Source organism: Cydia pomonella, chromosome 8, assembly GCF_033807575.1.
Source record: "Cydia pomonella isolate Wapato2018A chromosome 8, ilCydPomo1, whole genome shotgun sequence".
NCBI classification, from domain to species: domain Eukaryota; kingdom Metazoa; phylum Arthropoda; class Insecta; order Lepidoptera; family Tortricidae; genus Cydia; species Cydia pomonella.
Window position 1 is genome coordinate 21199809 of NC_084710.1, and position 13295 is coordinate 21213103.

The window sequence follows — 13295 nt, forward strand, 5'->3', positions numbered from 1 at the left end:
GCCAACATCAAAAAATCGGAAATCGTTATATGCCTCTCTATCGCTCGAATACAGAGAGCAATAGAGAGACAGATAACGATTTTCGATCTTTCGACGTTGGCGGTAAGCTCTTAGAGGGCAACGCCTGGTCGCAGTGGCCGATTAACAACAGTAAGTTAGATTTTAGAAAGGTCTAAGGTAATTATTACCGTCTGTGTCTGTGCCGCATGTAATATATCTAGTGTTGCATGCGTCCATAGGCTACGGTGACTGCTTACCACCAGGCGCGCGGTATGCTTGTTTGCCATCGACGTGATATACAATAAAAATAAACTATAAGGATAATAAATAAAGAGTACTACTGTAAGATTGCCATGTTCTTACAGTAGGTAGTACTAGGTACTTAGCTTACTAATAAGACTTGTGTATAGTGCGTACTACACTGGTATATATGATCAGATAGATATGCATAAACACTTAAATACATAAAAAAACATCCATGACTCAAAACAACAAATCAGGGACAATAATTAATCATCACGAAATTTTTTATTTTATTTTCCCTAGGTTCAAGATAAATACTCATATACTTAGGGGAGTTCGAACCCAGGGCCTAAACAGACAGAGTGAAATAGTTATGTTTGACCCTATGCTGAGGGGTACTGAACAACTTTTATTATTTGGTCAACCCCGAAATCACGGACAACAATCAGCTGTTCACCATTGTGTGTTATGTGATTCACCAAAATTGAGACGACAGATTTTTTTCACTATTTCGGGGTTGGCCGAATAGTAAAAGTTATTCAGTAGGACCTACAAATTCACTCCTCACCCTCATCGTATGGTCACACATAACAATTTCACCCTATAAAGTATGGAGTCAGGGCAGGGTATGCTGACAAAATATGCTGTTTGCAGGCAACATGTGGAATTTATCTACAATATTCTTAATTTAATAATGGTACTGTTTTCAAGACATACACCGTTTGCTCCATCACCCGTGCATATTGGATATTCATAAGCGACGGGTAGACTATATTTAGACTGTGTATTAATAATACACGCTGTATACATGTTGAGCAAACTGGCAAAGGTACAGTTGGCTCTCTGCATATTATACTTATACAGGGTGTTATCATTAAGTGTTTACATGCGATTCCGTAAATATATCAGATATAGAGTGTGGAATTAAGAGTGGCATTTCTTATGGTAGAACTGTTGCAAAAGTGTCCAGCTGTCAGCTATAAATAATAGTTCCAAATCTCTCCAGAGTAGCGCTAGAGTAGCTAAGAACCTAGGAGTTATTGACGGAGTGAATTGCGCTGTCTATGATTTGATTTTTTTGTTCAAGTACTCTAGGTATTGTAGCGCCACCTATTTAAAGTTTTTTGATGACACTTTTTGGTACATGGAGATTTCGTTCTTTATCTCCACCCTCCGTAATATCAGATATCAAAAACCTTTAATCTGACATCGTCCCAATGAGCAAAATTACATCAATTAGGTACTTTTATAAATAAAAAATAATTAATAGTAAATTAGAAATATTTAAGATATAATGTTTGACCTCCCCCATACATTCAGTACAAAGTTGCTTAGTTTGTCTGCACTAAGAGATAGAAATATGATGAATCTTTTACATGATTATTCTGTAATGGCTAATTCATTTATAAAATTTTGGCTTAAGTACTTTCTGACTTTTACACTAAAGCCGTTTTAGTTTAATATTTTGGATATTTCTAACTTTATTAAAAAAAAGGTAACAATGAGATATTACTCATTGAGTAACGTATTGTCGATATTAATGAAGCGTTTGTTGTTATCTTATAAACAGAGCTAGGTTTAGAAGATGTGTTATTGTTTGGGCGATATGAGGTCTATGCTCTGCTAGTGTTTGGACTGAGTCTGCATCTGGGCTGAGGTTTTGCTACGAGTATCATCTTGGATCTTCATGACGTATTTTAAAATGGTTTTATTAAATATTTGTGTTGTGATTGTTGTTCTAAATGTAAATATAATGCCTATTTCTCATAATTAAAGAATAATAAAGTTACTTGTTTAATGATGACATCAGAAAACTACTAGACTTGTTTTTCATATGATTAAAGCCAGATCAGTGTCCAGACTGACAGTATAGTCATAGTCTAGCTTTCCATCGGTTATCCCTACTGTGCCAAACGACGCATAGAAAGAGGTATTTTTGCTCTCTTTGTTATCTTATAAAATAAATAAATATTATAGGGGCATTCTTACACAAATTGACTAAATCCTACGGTATGCTCAAGAAGGCTTGGTTAGTGCGTACTCAGACAACGATATATATAATATACAAATACTTAAATACATAGAAAACATCCATGACAGGAAAGTCAGGAACAAATATTTGTGCTCATCACGCAAATAAATGCCCATACCCGGATTCGAACCCAGGAAAATCGGCTTCATAGGCAGTATATATATTTACAGAATAATCGCCTGTAAAAACTTAACAATTACACCCTGTATAAGATTATTGCAAATGTAGGTAATACACAATTTTATAGCAGTTTTTATTAGATTACATTTTCACCCGTCAGGGCATGGCCATACAATTAACTAGACATATCTAAACTAGGTGCGACATTCTTATTTTAAAATCTATTAAATTTTTGATATTTATATAATACCTTGTTGCTAATTTATGCACGCAGTAGTTCTATGTATTTAAGTATTTATAAATATTTATATATTATATATATCGTTGTCTAAGTACCCTCAATACAAGCCTTATTGAGCTTACTGTGGGACTTAGTCAATTTGTGTAATAATATCCTATAATATTTATTTATAATTATTCAGATGCCTACCCCGTTAAGTCAAGAAATCTGCCTCACCACCCACCTAACATCTAGATATCTAAGTGTCTTGACAAGAAATGTTTGTTGAAGTCCCCTATTAGTTTTGAAAGACCTTTCAAACGATATCCCATCAAAAAAATTCACCCCCACTTTACGTGTAGGGGGGGTACCCTAAAAAATAATTTAGATTTTATTCTACGACTTTGTCGGCTTTATTGATTTATGTATCCATGCCAAATTTCAGCTTTCTAGCACTAACGATCACGGAGCAAAGCCCCGGACAAACAGACAGACAGACCGACGGACATGGCGAAACTATAAGGGTTCCTAGGTGACTATGGCGCACACATAGGTACATGCCGCGCGCGGTGCGTTTGTATGATGATAACCTACTTCCCCACTCTTTTTACTATGGTTTAGGCATCTCCCGCGAATAGGGTTGGCACGAAGGACCCGAAAAGTATGAGAAAATCCGTGAAACCGGATCCAGATCCGGATAATTTCATACATTTTGGACCCATATTGGAAACCCTTCTCGCGTACCCAAGAGGACGCTGGATCGAATCCAGCTCTGGACACTGGAGGCATTGGTAATTTTTTCTTTCGTATATGACATTAATTTCGGTTTATAATTTAGAACATGGCTCCCATTCTCACATTCATGTTTTGTTTTAGATATTATTTAATTTAATAAAAGGCGAAGAATATTTCATTCGATAATGCGATAAAGGCTGCGACAGAATGTCTAGACGGAGCTTAGTTATGATTTATGTGGGAACCAGAATGCCATAGAAGCTTATTCTGATTGTAATGATAGATTATGAATTCGATCTGGTTTTGTTATGGGTATGATCTGTCACTGTCAAAAGTGACGTTTTAGTGTCATAATTAAAACAAACCCAGATCAAATTCATAACCTGTCATTACAATCAGAATACGCCTCTTGGACAGGATTTGTCATATATTAAACTTTGGTGGCTCTGTGAGCAGTAGACCTCGTGAACCCGTATTTTTCTGCGCGTATACAGTCGTTACGGCGTTTCGAACTTACACGAGCGTTACATTTCCCTACATTTGGTCTATATGAGCTTACACGCGCGTACGCGTACGCTCGTATAAAACGCTACCCTGATATCGCCCTAACATGATTTTTGCATGAGAAATTTTGATAATTCTAGATTTTAGTTCAGTGAGCATGTATGTTTAGTTATTTTCACAATTGCCAAATCTATAACCAAATCTCTTTTTTGCAGCAGCACGGCGAATGGGTACTCGTGCGAGTCGGCCTTACCTTGATACACCCTGAGGTCTCCTCGGCTCTGAACTCTTCGCGCATTTCCTACTAGTACTCCCAAAATGAGTGACAAAGACATATCTAAATAAGGAATATTATTTTGAATTCAATGAATGTAAAATCAAAACAAACAGTTCTGTACCCCTAGTGTAAATATTTTCGACAGCGAAACGTGACGTACGCGTTTGCGTTAAGTGTCATTTTGTATGAGATTTTAGACTTTCCAAAACGTCCCGCTTGGCGCGCTGTTCAAAAACCCATACAAAATGAGACTTGACGCAAACGCGTACGTCACGTTTCGCTATCGACTAAATTTACACTAGGGGTACTGAACGAAGAAGTAAAAATATAATAAGTATGTATGTTTTTTTATTACTCCTTTTATAGAATTTAATAACTAAAACCTATAAAGATTAGAAATAAATGACTCCGTCTTTAACCTACATATGTGACGTTTTCAACATTGTCGGTTGTCGAGCTATATGGAAATAGCGCCTTATTGACAACGGACAATAAGTGCTTTTTGGTTGAGAATGTCACATATAGAGGCGAATTTAGTATTAGTTTGATACGAATTTACTACTTGCACTAATAACTACGAGCGAGGTGCTCAATTAGCGACTCACGCTGATTGGTGCTGAACCCCTATTGTAAATTTATTCGATAGCGTGACGTGACTCATTTCGTATGAGATTCAGAAACAGCGCACCAAGCGGAACGTTTTGGAAACTCAAAATCCCATACAAAATGAGACTAAACGCAAACACGCTACGTCACGCTATCGAATAAATTTACACTAGGGATACAGGGGTCGGCCTGTTCGAATCGACCTAACCCCACAGCTTTGCCTCACAGTAAACTCAATGAGCTTTGCTTTATTGTATATACTACGAGTAGTAGACATATTAATATTTATACTTATAGACACATAACATAAAACAAATACTTGCCTAGTGTCATTAGACAGCTCCCGCTCATAAATAAGTGCAAGCGAGTAATTTTTAGTCTTATAAATAGACCTTAATTTAACATAATTCTCTCTAAATATCATGTATCTAAACATCACAAATACATGTTGGGAAGTAATTTCCTGTTAGGGAAAAATTGAGTCTCAATTCCGCGATACCAACACCTACAAACTCTACAAAGGTTTCACAGCGAAGTAAAAAGTGTATTGACAACTATTCAGAGCTTCTGATTAATTATGTATGTATGTAATTAACTGTAATGTAATAATAGTTATACAAATATAATTGGCAGTAATGTTATTAAGGGCATTTAGTTTTCAAATTATTCTTAAAATTTTATAGGTTCAAATAATAACAAAGTATATTGGTAACCATTTAATTGTGTAGGTACATAAATATTAATAATACAAAGAGTAAGAACGAGAATTACATCAAAATTTAAACATATTTGATATTTGGCTTGCTACTCCAAATGCGGCGTATTTAATCAGGTAGATCGATGAAATCCAAAATCAAAATCCAGAATCAGCAATTTTCTATGATTGCCACTGTATGTTTATACAATGAAAATTAGTGCAGTGCGATCATGACTTCGTTATCTCAAATAATATTATTTTTTATTTATTTCTAGTACACCTTAGCTTCTTTCACCCTATCATTTTTGTATCTGATGACTATTTTCTTAGTGTCCTGTTGAGAATTGGATGAAAACTCAATTTTTCCATATAAGACTCCAAATTTGTAACGAGGCCAATGTTTCTCCTTATTTGCAGCACCACGGCGAACGGGAGCTCATCGCGCGAGTCGGCCTCTCCTTGATACACCCTGAGGCCTCCTCAGCTGTGAGCGACGCTCTTATACTTAACCCTACTAGTATTCCCAGAACAAGTAAGCTAGATAATCATTTATAAGAAATGAAATAATTGTTTATATTTCATGCAATAAATGTGAAGCAATCTAAGTGTATTCAAAACGAAGTTTCAAAAGAAATTTTGAAAAATATTATAGTATTGCTGTTGTATTCAATTTATTTTTATGGTACCTATGTAATAACAAAAACCAATTTCATGCAAATTTAATGATAAAAATACATGTTAATGCTCATAGGATTATTAAATCAAATATTTCAACATCTAAACTTGTTTATTCAATAATCCGTTTTCCTAGAAGACTGACTGAGTTTATTTGGGGTGTTTCCAGTTTGGTGACTTGGAACATCTGCCATATGCCAAGAAAATAAATTAATTCATATAATTATAAGCTATGACCTATTACCAATAAAGAATGAGAATGAGTATACCAATACTAAACCATTACCTTATAATTATCAATTAATTAATTTTCATTGGAGCGTATGGTGTTTTGAATCCATTCTAAATATAGGCTTACAGGGGTGTAATGTGAAGTGGAATCTCCAAATGCAACACTCCTACCTACCAGAGTCCCCCGGGCGGGCCTGCTGCTTCCTGTTCGAACACTTCTGCGCTGTACATAACACGTTGCCAGAAGCCGCAGCAACTTGCTTTTTTATTATATATGTCCAAAACCCGCGTATTTAACATGAAGTTGAAAGAAAGTTTTGTAATCGTGCGCCAGCAGCTTTGCAAGGCTCTTTCTGATATTTTTTTTCAGTGAAAACTAGCGTAATATTATTCAAAATTAATTGTTCAATATGGTTAGGGTGAGCGTATATTTTGATCCCTATTGGGTACAACATGGTTTCGTTTGCCGGCTTTGTAAAATCTTCATATCTGATGATCATATGTCCTGGTAACATGAAAAATGAAAATGAAAATGAAAATGTTTTATTTGTTAATGATACAGGGTTCAATTGTAAAGGTTGGAGTCTTCTAGTAAGTATAAAATACCTGTGACAGAAGACCCCGCTCTTCCATAACAACACGTGTAGAATTGAATTAACAAATAATATAAACAACAAGCAGTTTTGCTGAGTAAAAAGAACAAATATAACAATCTTGATATTTATAATATCAATACATTTAATTTTAATTTTACTAATACATTTAACTTGGAGTAAATTTTAATCTAATGTGATACAAATTTCCTAAACTGTGTGTGTGTGTGCGTGTGTGTGCGTGTGCGTGCGTGTGTGTGTGCGTGTGCGTGTGCGTGTATGTGTGTGCGTGTAACATAGACCTTGGAACGCAGTGGGCTGCTGTGAGGACCCAGTCTTTCGCTATAAGGCTGCCGGTACAAAACCTGACCCGAGGATCTTTTGCAGAACCATAGGGAACGGGAACTCTTTGTGCGAGTTGGTTCCTCCTATATATACCCTCAATTGGACGTAGTTAAAGGAAAAGGATCCAATCCACAAAAATACCAAAACATGAGTTAAGTATACCAGGCAGGCCTTTAATGTGTATATTTTCATTCAGCAAAAAAGCACTGAGCTCACATAGCGTTTTCATATTTTAATCGACATCGGATACCATCCCCCATGTATGAAAGATTAAAAATGATATTCACCAATAAGTATTCAATACTCTTGGTACCTTGTTGTAAAATTATGTTAGTGACAGGACTAGTTTATATAAATTTCAACAAGAAAAATCCAAACTGCTTGCAATCTTTTTGAGAAAATGCAATGAATACTTTTCGTCCTAAATATATATCAACAAAACTGATCCAACCCATTTGGATCATTTTTGAGAAACAATTTGACGATGTGTAAATACTTTAGCTAAACAACAAAAACGATTCAGCAAACTTGGATCACATTTGTGGAATTCTTGTTATTCCAGCATTGGTGTGTCAGTAAACAACAAAAACGATTCATGTTAAATATATTAACTTTAGGCTGACTTTTTAAATTTAAACAACTTTATACTTAACCTAAAAGGCAGTTTTACTGCTATGATAGGCTAATTTTGAATTTTTTGCTATATATGTCGACTTGGATCGTAATTCATAAACAAGAAAGAAATCATTCAAACTGTTTGAATCATTTTTGCAGGTTTAAATTAACTTGTTCTTATATTCAGCGTCAAACATCAAAGTCGATTTAAGTTACTTGGATCTTTTTTGATAATTTACTCCAGGTATAGTTTCATAGTGGCAAATTAATCAACGGAAAAGATCCAGTTTACATAAATACGTTATAGGGATTTTTTTTATTTAAAATGGCAATACAATGCTAAATTTTAATAACGATCCATGTTAATTAGGTATATTGTTCATAAAAAAAATTGCTTTTAGTATTAATTTCGTTTATACGTTGCTGGTATTAATAATGTTATAGTATAGTACATTACGATACAAGTGCGAAAAATAGGAAATTCGAAACGAGTGGCGATAAATTAAAACACGACCGAAGGGAGTGTTTTAAATCGACACGAGTTGCGAATTACCTATTCGCACATGTATCGTACAACGTTTTACAGTACATATGGCCCTTTAAATGTTCGACACAGTAACATAATATGCTACTTCTCGCACTAGTGCTATAAAGTAGCCCCATATGTACTGTAAATTATAATTTTGAAACTTTACCTATCATTTTTGTAACTAAAAAAACTGATTTTGCTATTGCGTCATGCTGTGCATTGTCGCGAAAGACAGGTCTGTGGATTTGTAACGACAAAAATGGTGATTAAAAGCTATTTTGGTTGAATCCATCAAAACTTCTTCCGATAAGATAATATAAATTATTAAATTTCTGTTCTAATATGTGTATGTTATTATTTAGCTGAGAATAGCGATCCTAAATTTTATGACAAGAATGAAAAAAATGACGAAAATAGGCATAAAAGTAAGTGGTATGGTTATAGTTATATTTCTTTTAATCTACAATTACTTTGGTATTAACTATTAAATATTCATTTTCCATTGGTTTTACAAAAGATTAATATGTGATGAATTTGGTATGTCATGGGAAATATTGTTCAAAAATGGTATTTTGATTTATGTCCTAAATTTTTTTTTATGTAAACGATTAGTGATGCGTTTCAGCGGGACTGGCGGGACCTTGCTCAGCACAGGGAGGATTGGAAAGCTAGAGGGGAGGCCTTTGCCCAGCAGTGGGACACACAAATAGGCTAATAAAAAAAAAAAAAAACGATTAGTGATTATATGAGGCTTTTATTATCGTTAAACAGAAGTGATCTCAATTTTGTTAATACTCAATACTTTGATAAGCTATTACATTGTTTTTTTAATAAAGTTTTTTATCTTTTCTTGGTGATTTTCTCGTTTTTTTTCCAATTTATTGGGATGGATCCTTATTGCCAATTTAAAATGAAAAAAGTTTCATGGAAAAAGTATTTTCTCAAAATGGATCCAACCCCACATTTAGTTAAATATCTCAAGAAATACGACATTAAACTAAATCGTTTATGTACAGAATCTTAAAACACGTCAAAACTCATGTTTCATCCAAATAAGTATTATGGGAAAAGTGAATCAGTAATGAGGAATACCATTTCTAACTTTAAACCTCCATAACTTTTGCTCATCTCGCTGTGGATTGAATCCTTTTCCTTTAACTACGTCCAATTCTCCGCGGCTAGGAGCCTTATTCGCACTTAACTTTACAAGTATTGCCAGAATAAATACATAAAAAGTATCTTCTTAAAAAAAAAAACATTTTTTTTATTATTCGACGAATATAAAGTAAATATGATTCACGTCACTTCCGAATCTCGGTGGTCAGGTGGTGGTCTCGGGCCATTCTAAAAGATACTTAGAGGATACATTTTATTAAGTAATTGCCAAAATACAGGGGCACAGACTTGGGAAATATTTAGACACGGACAACGTTGATGATAAACAGTGACAGCACTGCCCAGGCATGTTATTTTTCGTTTTTTCCCAACAGGAAATTACTCCCCAACATCACAGTTTTCTACATAATTAAAAAAATACAATAAATGTACCTTTTCGAAAGGTACCTAAGAGGAAAGAATAGCTTTGCAATCCTAACCAAACGTACGTACATTTTTGATGAAAATTCCATGTTAGAAGAAAACGGTTCCCACTAATTAAATCTTAACAAATCACTTTGGTTCTAATGTCAATCGCTTCAGCATAATATATTCTAGGTTTATAGATTTCGTTTTTTTAAACAAATCACATAGTTTGTATAAAATAAACAGCTTAAGTCTATCCAATTTTAATCACATTTTATACGTTTGTTTTACAATATAAAACCTGTGTTTTTTTTTTAAAGCGAAACCTATAAACCTAGATATATATTATGCTGAAGCGATCGACATCAAAATCAAAGGTGATTTGTTAAGATTTAGTTAGTGGAAACCGTTTTCTCCCGAAATGGAAATAGAATCGCTATTCTTCCCTCTTAATGAAACGCTAGAAAGCCTTGGAACAGAAGTTCCATTGTGAATTTTAAAAGGTTTTTCTTTAATTGTGAGACTTGTCTTTTGTTACAATTGTCTCGATGAGTACGAAAAAATATGAATTAAAAAATGATTTTGATGAGTATTGAAAATATGATGAGTTGCCTGTGGAACAAGTACTGTCAGCGATAAATTCTGGTACCAAACATGAAATTTAGCCCAAAACTTTTTTTATTAATAAGGTGTGTGTTCGCGCTAAAATTATAGAGCGGTAGTCTCCTTCCTCATTAAGCATATACTTTCGTTAATTCAATTCAAGCTGTTTTGAAACTACGAATCAGCGATTTTATTGCAGGATTAAAAATGTTTTGCTCATTTAATTACTGATGGGCGTTGGGTTTGCCAAAGAGTTGTGGTAATTAATATTGTTTCTTTTTATTATTTACATATCTATTAAGTACCAAATCACCAAACTTAAAATCAGAAACATAACGGAAAACTTCGAAAAATAATACATATATTTTATTTTTATTGATTTATTGAAATTGACTTCGATAATGAAATGCCATAAAAAGGAAGAAATAAAACTGATACAGCATTTTATTTTTATTGGTCTGTTTTGAATTTGGTTTACAATACAATCGCATTAAAAATAAAAGTAAATTTTCATTACTTAAAAATGTATTTCTTATTTATTCTAGCAATACTTGTAAAGTTAAGTGCGAATAAGGCTCCTAGCCGTGGAGACTTGAGGGTGTATAAAGGTGGGTACGACACGCATAATGAGTTCCCGTTCGCTGTGCTTTTGCAAAGGAAGCACCCTCCGGCCAGGTTTTGTACCGGCAGCCTTATAGCGGAAGACTGGGTCCTCACAGCAGCCCACTGTGTTCAAATTTCTGTGTTACTTATGGTCATCAGATATGGAGACTTCACAAAGCCGGCAAACGAAACGAAGTTGTATTCAAGCGTGATCAAAATATACGCTCACCCTTCCTACAATCAAATATTTGCGTTAAATGATATAGGCCTAATTTTCATTGAAAAAATACCCAGAAAGAACCATGCAAAACTGCTGGCGGTCGATTATAAAACTTTGATCGGATTACATGTTAAATACGCTGGTTTTGGATATATATTCAAGCATTTGTTTGAGAAGAATTCGGAAGAAAAAAGGAAAACCGAATTAAATTCTCTTAAAACTGGCGAAGGCATTGTAACTCGTTGTGAAATTTATTATGCGACTTTCAACGTGTTATGTATAGCGCCGAAGTGTTCGAACAAGAAGCAGCAGGCCCGCCCGGGGGACTCCGGAGGGCCGCTGGTGTATGATGGGCGAGTCATTGGAGTAGCTAGAAGTATTTCATTTTTCAATCCTATTTCACATTATACTCCTGTAAGCCTATATTTAGAATGGATTCAAAACACCATACGCTTTAATGATGATGATAAAGTATGATTATAAAGTTTCCCCAATTAGGTTATCCCAGTACAGTGTTTTATTTATCCCGAATTTTTTACATTATATTACATTATTATTTTGCGAAAAACAAAAGGAGAGACGCATTTTTTCTAGTCTTGTATTATCTATTGTCCTTGGTAAATATATCATTGTTCCTAACAAATCCAAACGTAAGCTCCGATTAACCTCGATAGGATAGCCCAATAGTTTCAGCATTTCATATTAAGTCTAAGCACTAACCGAACACAAGAAATTAAACAACTTAATTGTCCTATTTATTAAAAACTGATTATTGAATAACCCGATCTACATATAGGATATTTATCTTTATAGTTTAAATTTAAATTGGTTTTTATTATCAAATCCTTAAAAAGGAACACTAAATAGACACTAAATAAAAGAGATGAACAATATTTACAAGCATTTGAGATGTGGTGTTGGCGAAGGATGGAAGGAATAAGCTGGACAGAAAGAGTAACCAATGAAGCCGTCCTAAAAATAGTGAACATCTCGTTTACGTATTATGAGCGCTCTATGATAACAACTCCGCGTCAGTAAAAGTGGACAATACAATGTCAAAGCCACTTCACCCTTCAGCTGGAGTTCGTCAAGGGTGTATACTATCACCCTTGCTATTTAACATACATATTTATACTGAGCACATCATGAGGATAGCGCTTGAAGGTTGGACGGATGGTATACCAATAGGCGGTAAAAATATTTCCAATCTGCGTTATGTTGACGACACCACACTCCTAGCAACAAGCGAACATCTTATAGCAGCACTATTGCGTCGCGTTGAAACAGTCAGTCTCGAATTCGGTTTGAAGATCAACCGACTGAAAACCAAGATGATGGTCGTGAACCGTAACAACGTGAATAAACCAAAAGCGATTGGAAACTGTGAAGTTGTGTCATCATATATATACTTGGGGTCATTGGTTACAGACAGCGGAGGCTCCGAAGATGAAATCAAGCGACGCATCGCCATTACAAGGTCTGCAATGGAGAAGCTCTCTAAGATCTGGAGAGACCGCAACATCACAAAGGCAACGAAGTCTCGTCTAGTAAGATCTCTCGTTTTCCCAGTGTTGTTATACGGTGCTGAAACATGGACAATAAGAGAGAGTGAACGGAAACGCATTGATGCTTTAGAAATGTGGTGCTGGAGAAGGATGCTGCGGATATCGTGGACTCAGCGTCGCACTAATATATCAATTCCCCAGGAGCTCAAAGTTACACAAAGACTTTCGGCAATCGTTCACTCTCGCATCCTTAGCAACTACGGTCACGTTACACGCAGGGAAGACTACGCGATGGAGAGGCAGGTTGTTCAGGACAGAGTGGATGGCACAAGACCCAGATTGCGGCCCTCAATGCGATGGACCGACCAAGTGAAAGCTCTCACCGGGTCACCTCTGAATCTGTGCGCGCGGCAGGCAATAA

The 13295-nt window shown here is 35.1% G+C and overlaps 1 protein-coding gene across 1 annotated transcript; it reads left to right on the plus strand.

Moving 5' to 3' along the window:
- Positions 1–10310: 10310 nt before the first annotated feature.
- Positions 10311–11877, plus strand: LOC133520822 (trypsin-2-like). Its single transcript, XM_061855501.1, has one exon. It carries the CDS (start codon positions 11070–11072, stop codon positions 11844–11846), a length of 777 nt encoding a protein of 258 aa, XP_061711485.1. The 5' UTR covers positions 10311–11069; the 3' UTR covers positions 11847–11877.
- Positions 11878–13295: the final 1418 nt, after the last annotated feature.

Bases quoted from the DNA above. Each gene is read 5' to 3' on its own strand.
- LOC133520822 (XM_061855501.1), top strand. From the start codon at position 11,070: ATGTATTTCTTATTTATTCTAGCAATACTTGTAAAGTTAAGTGCGAAT.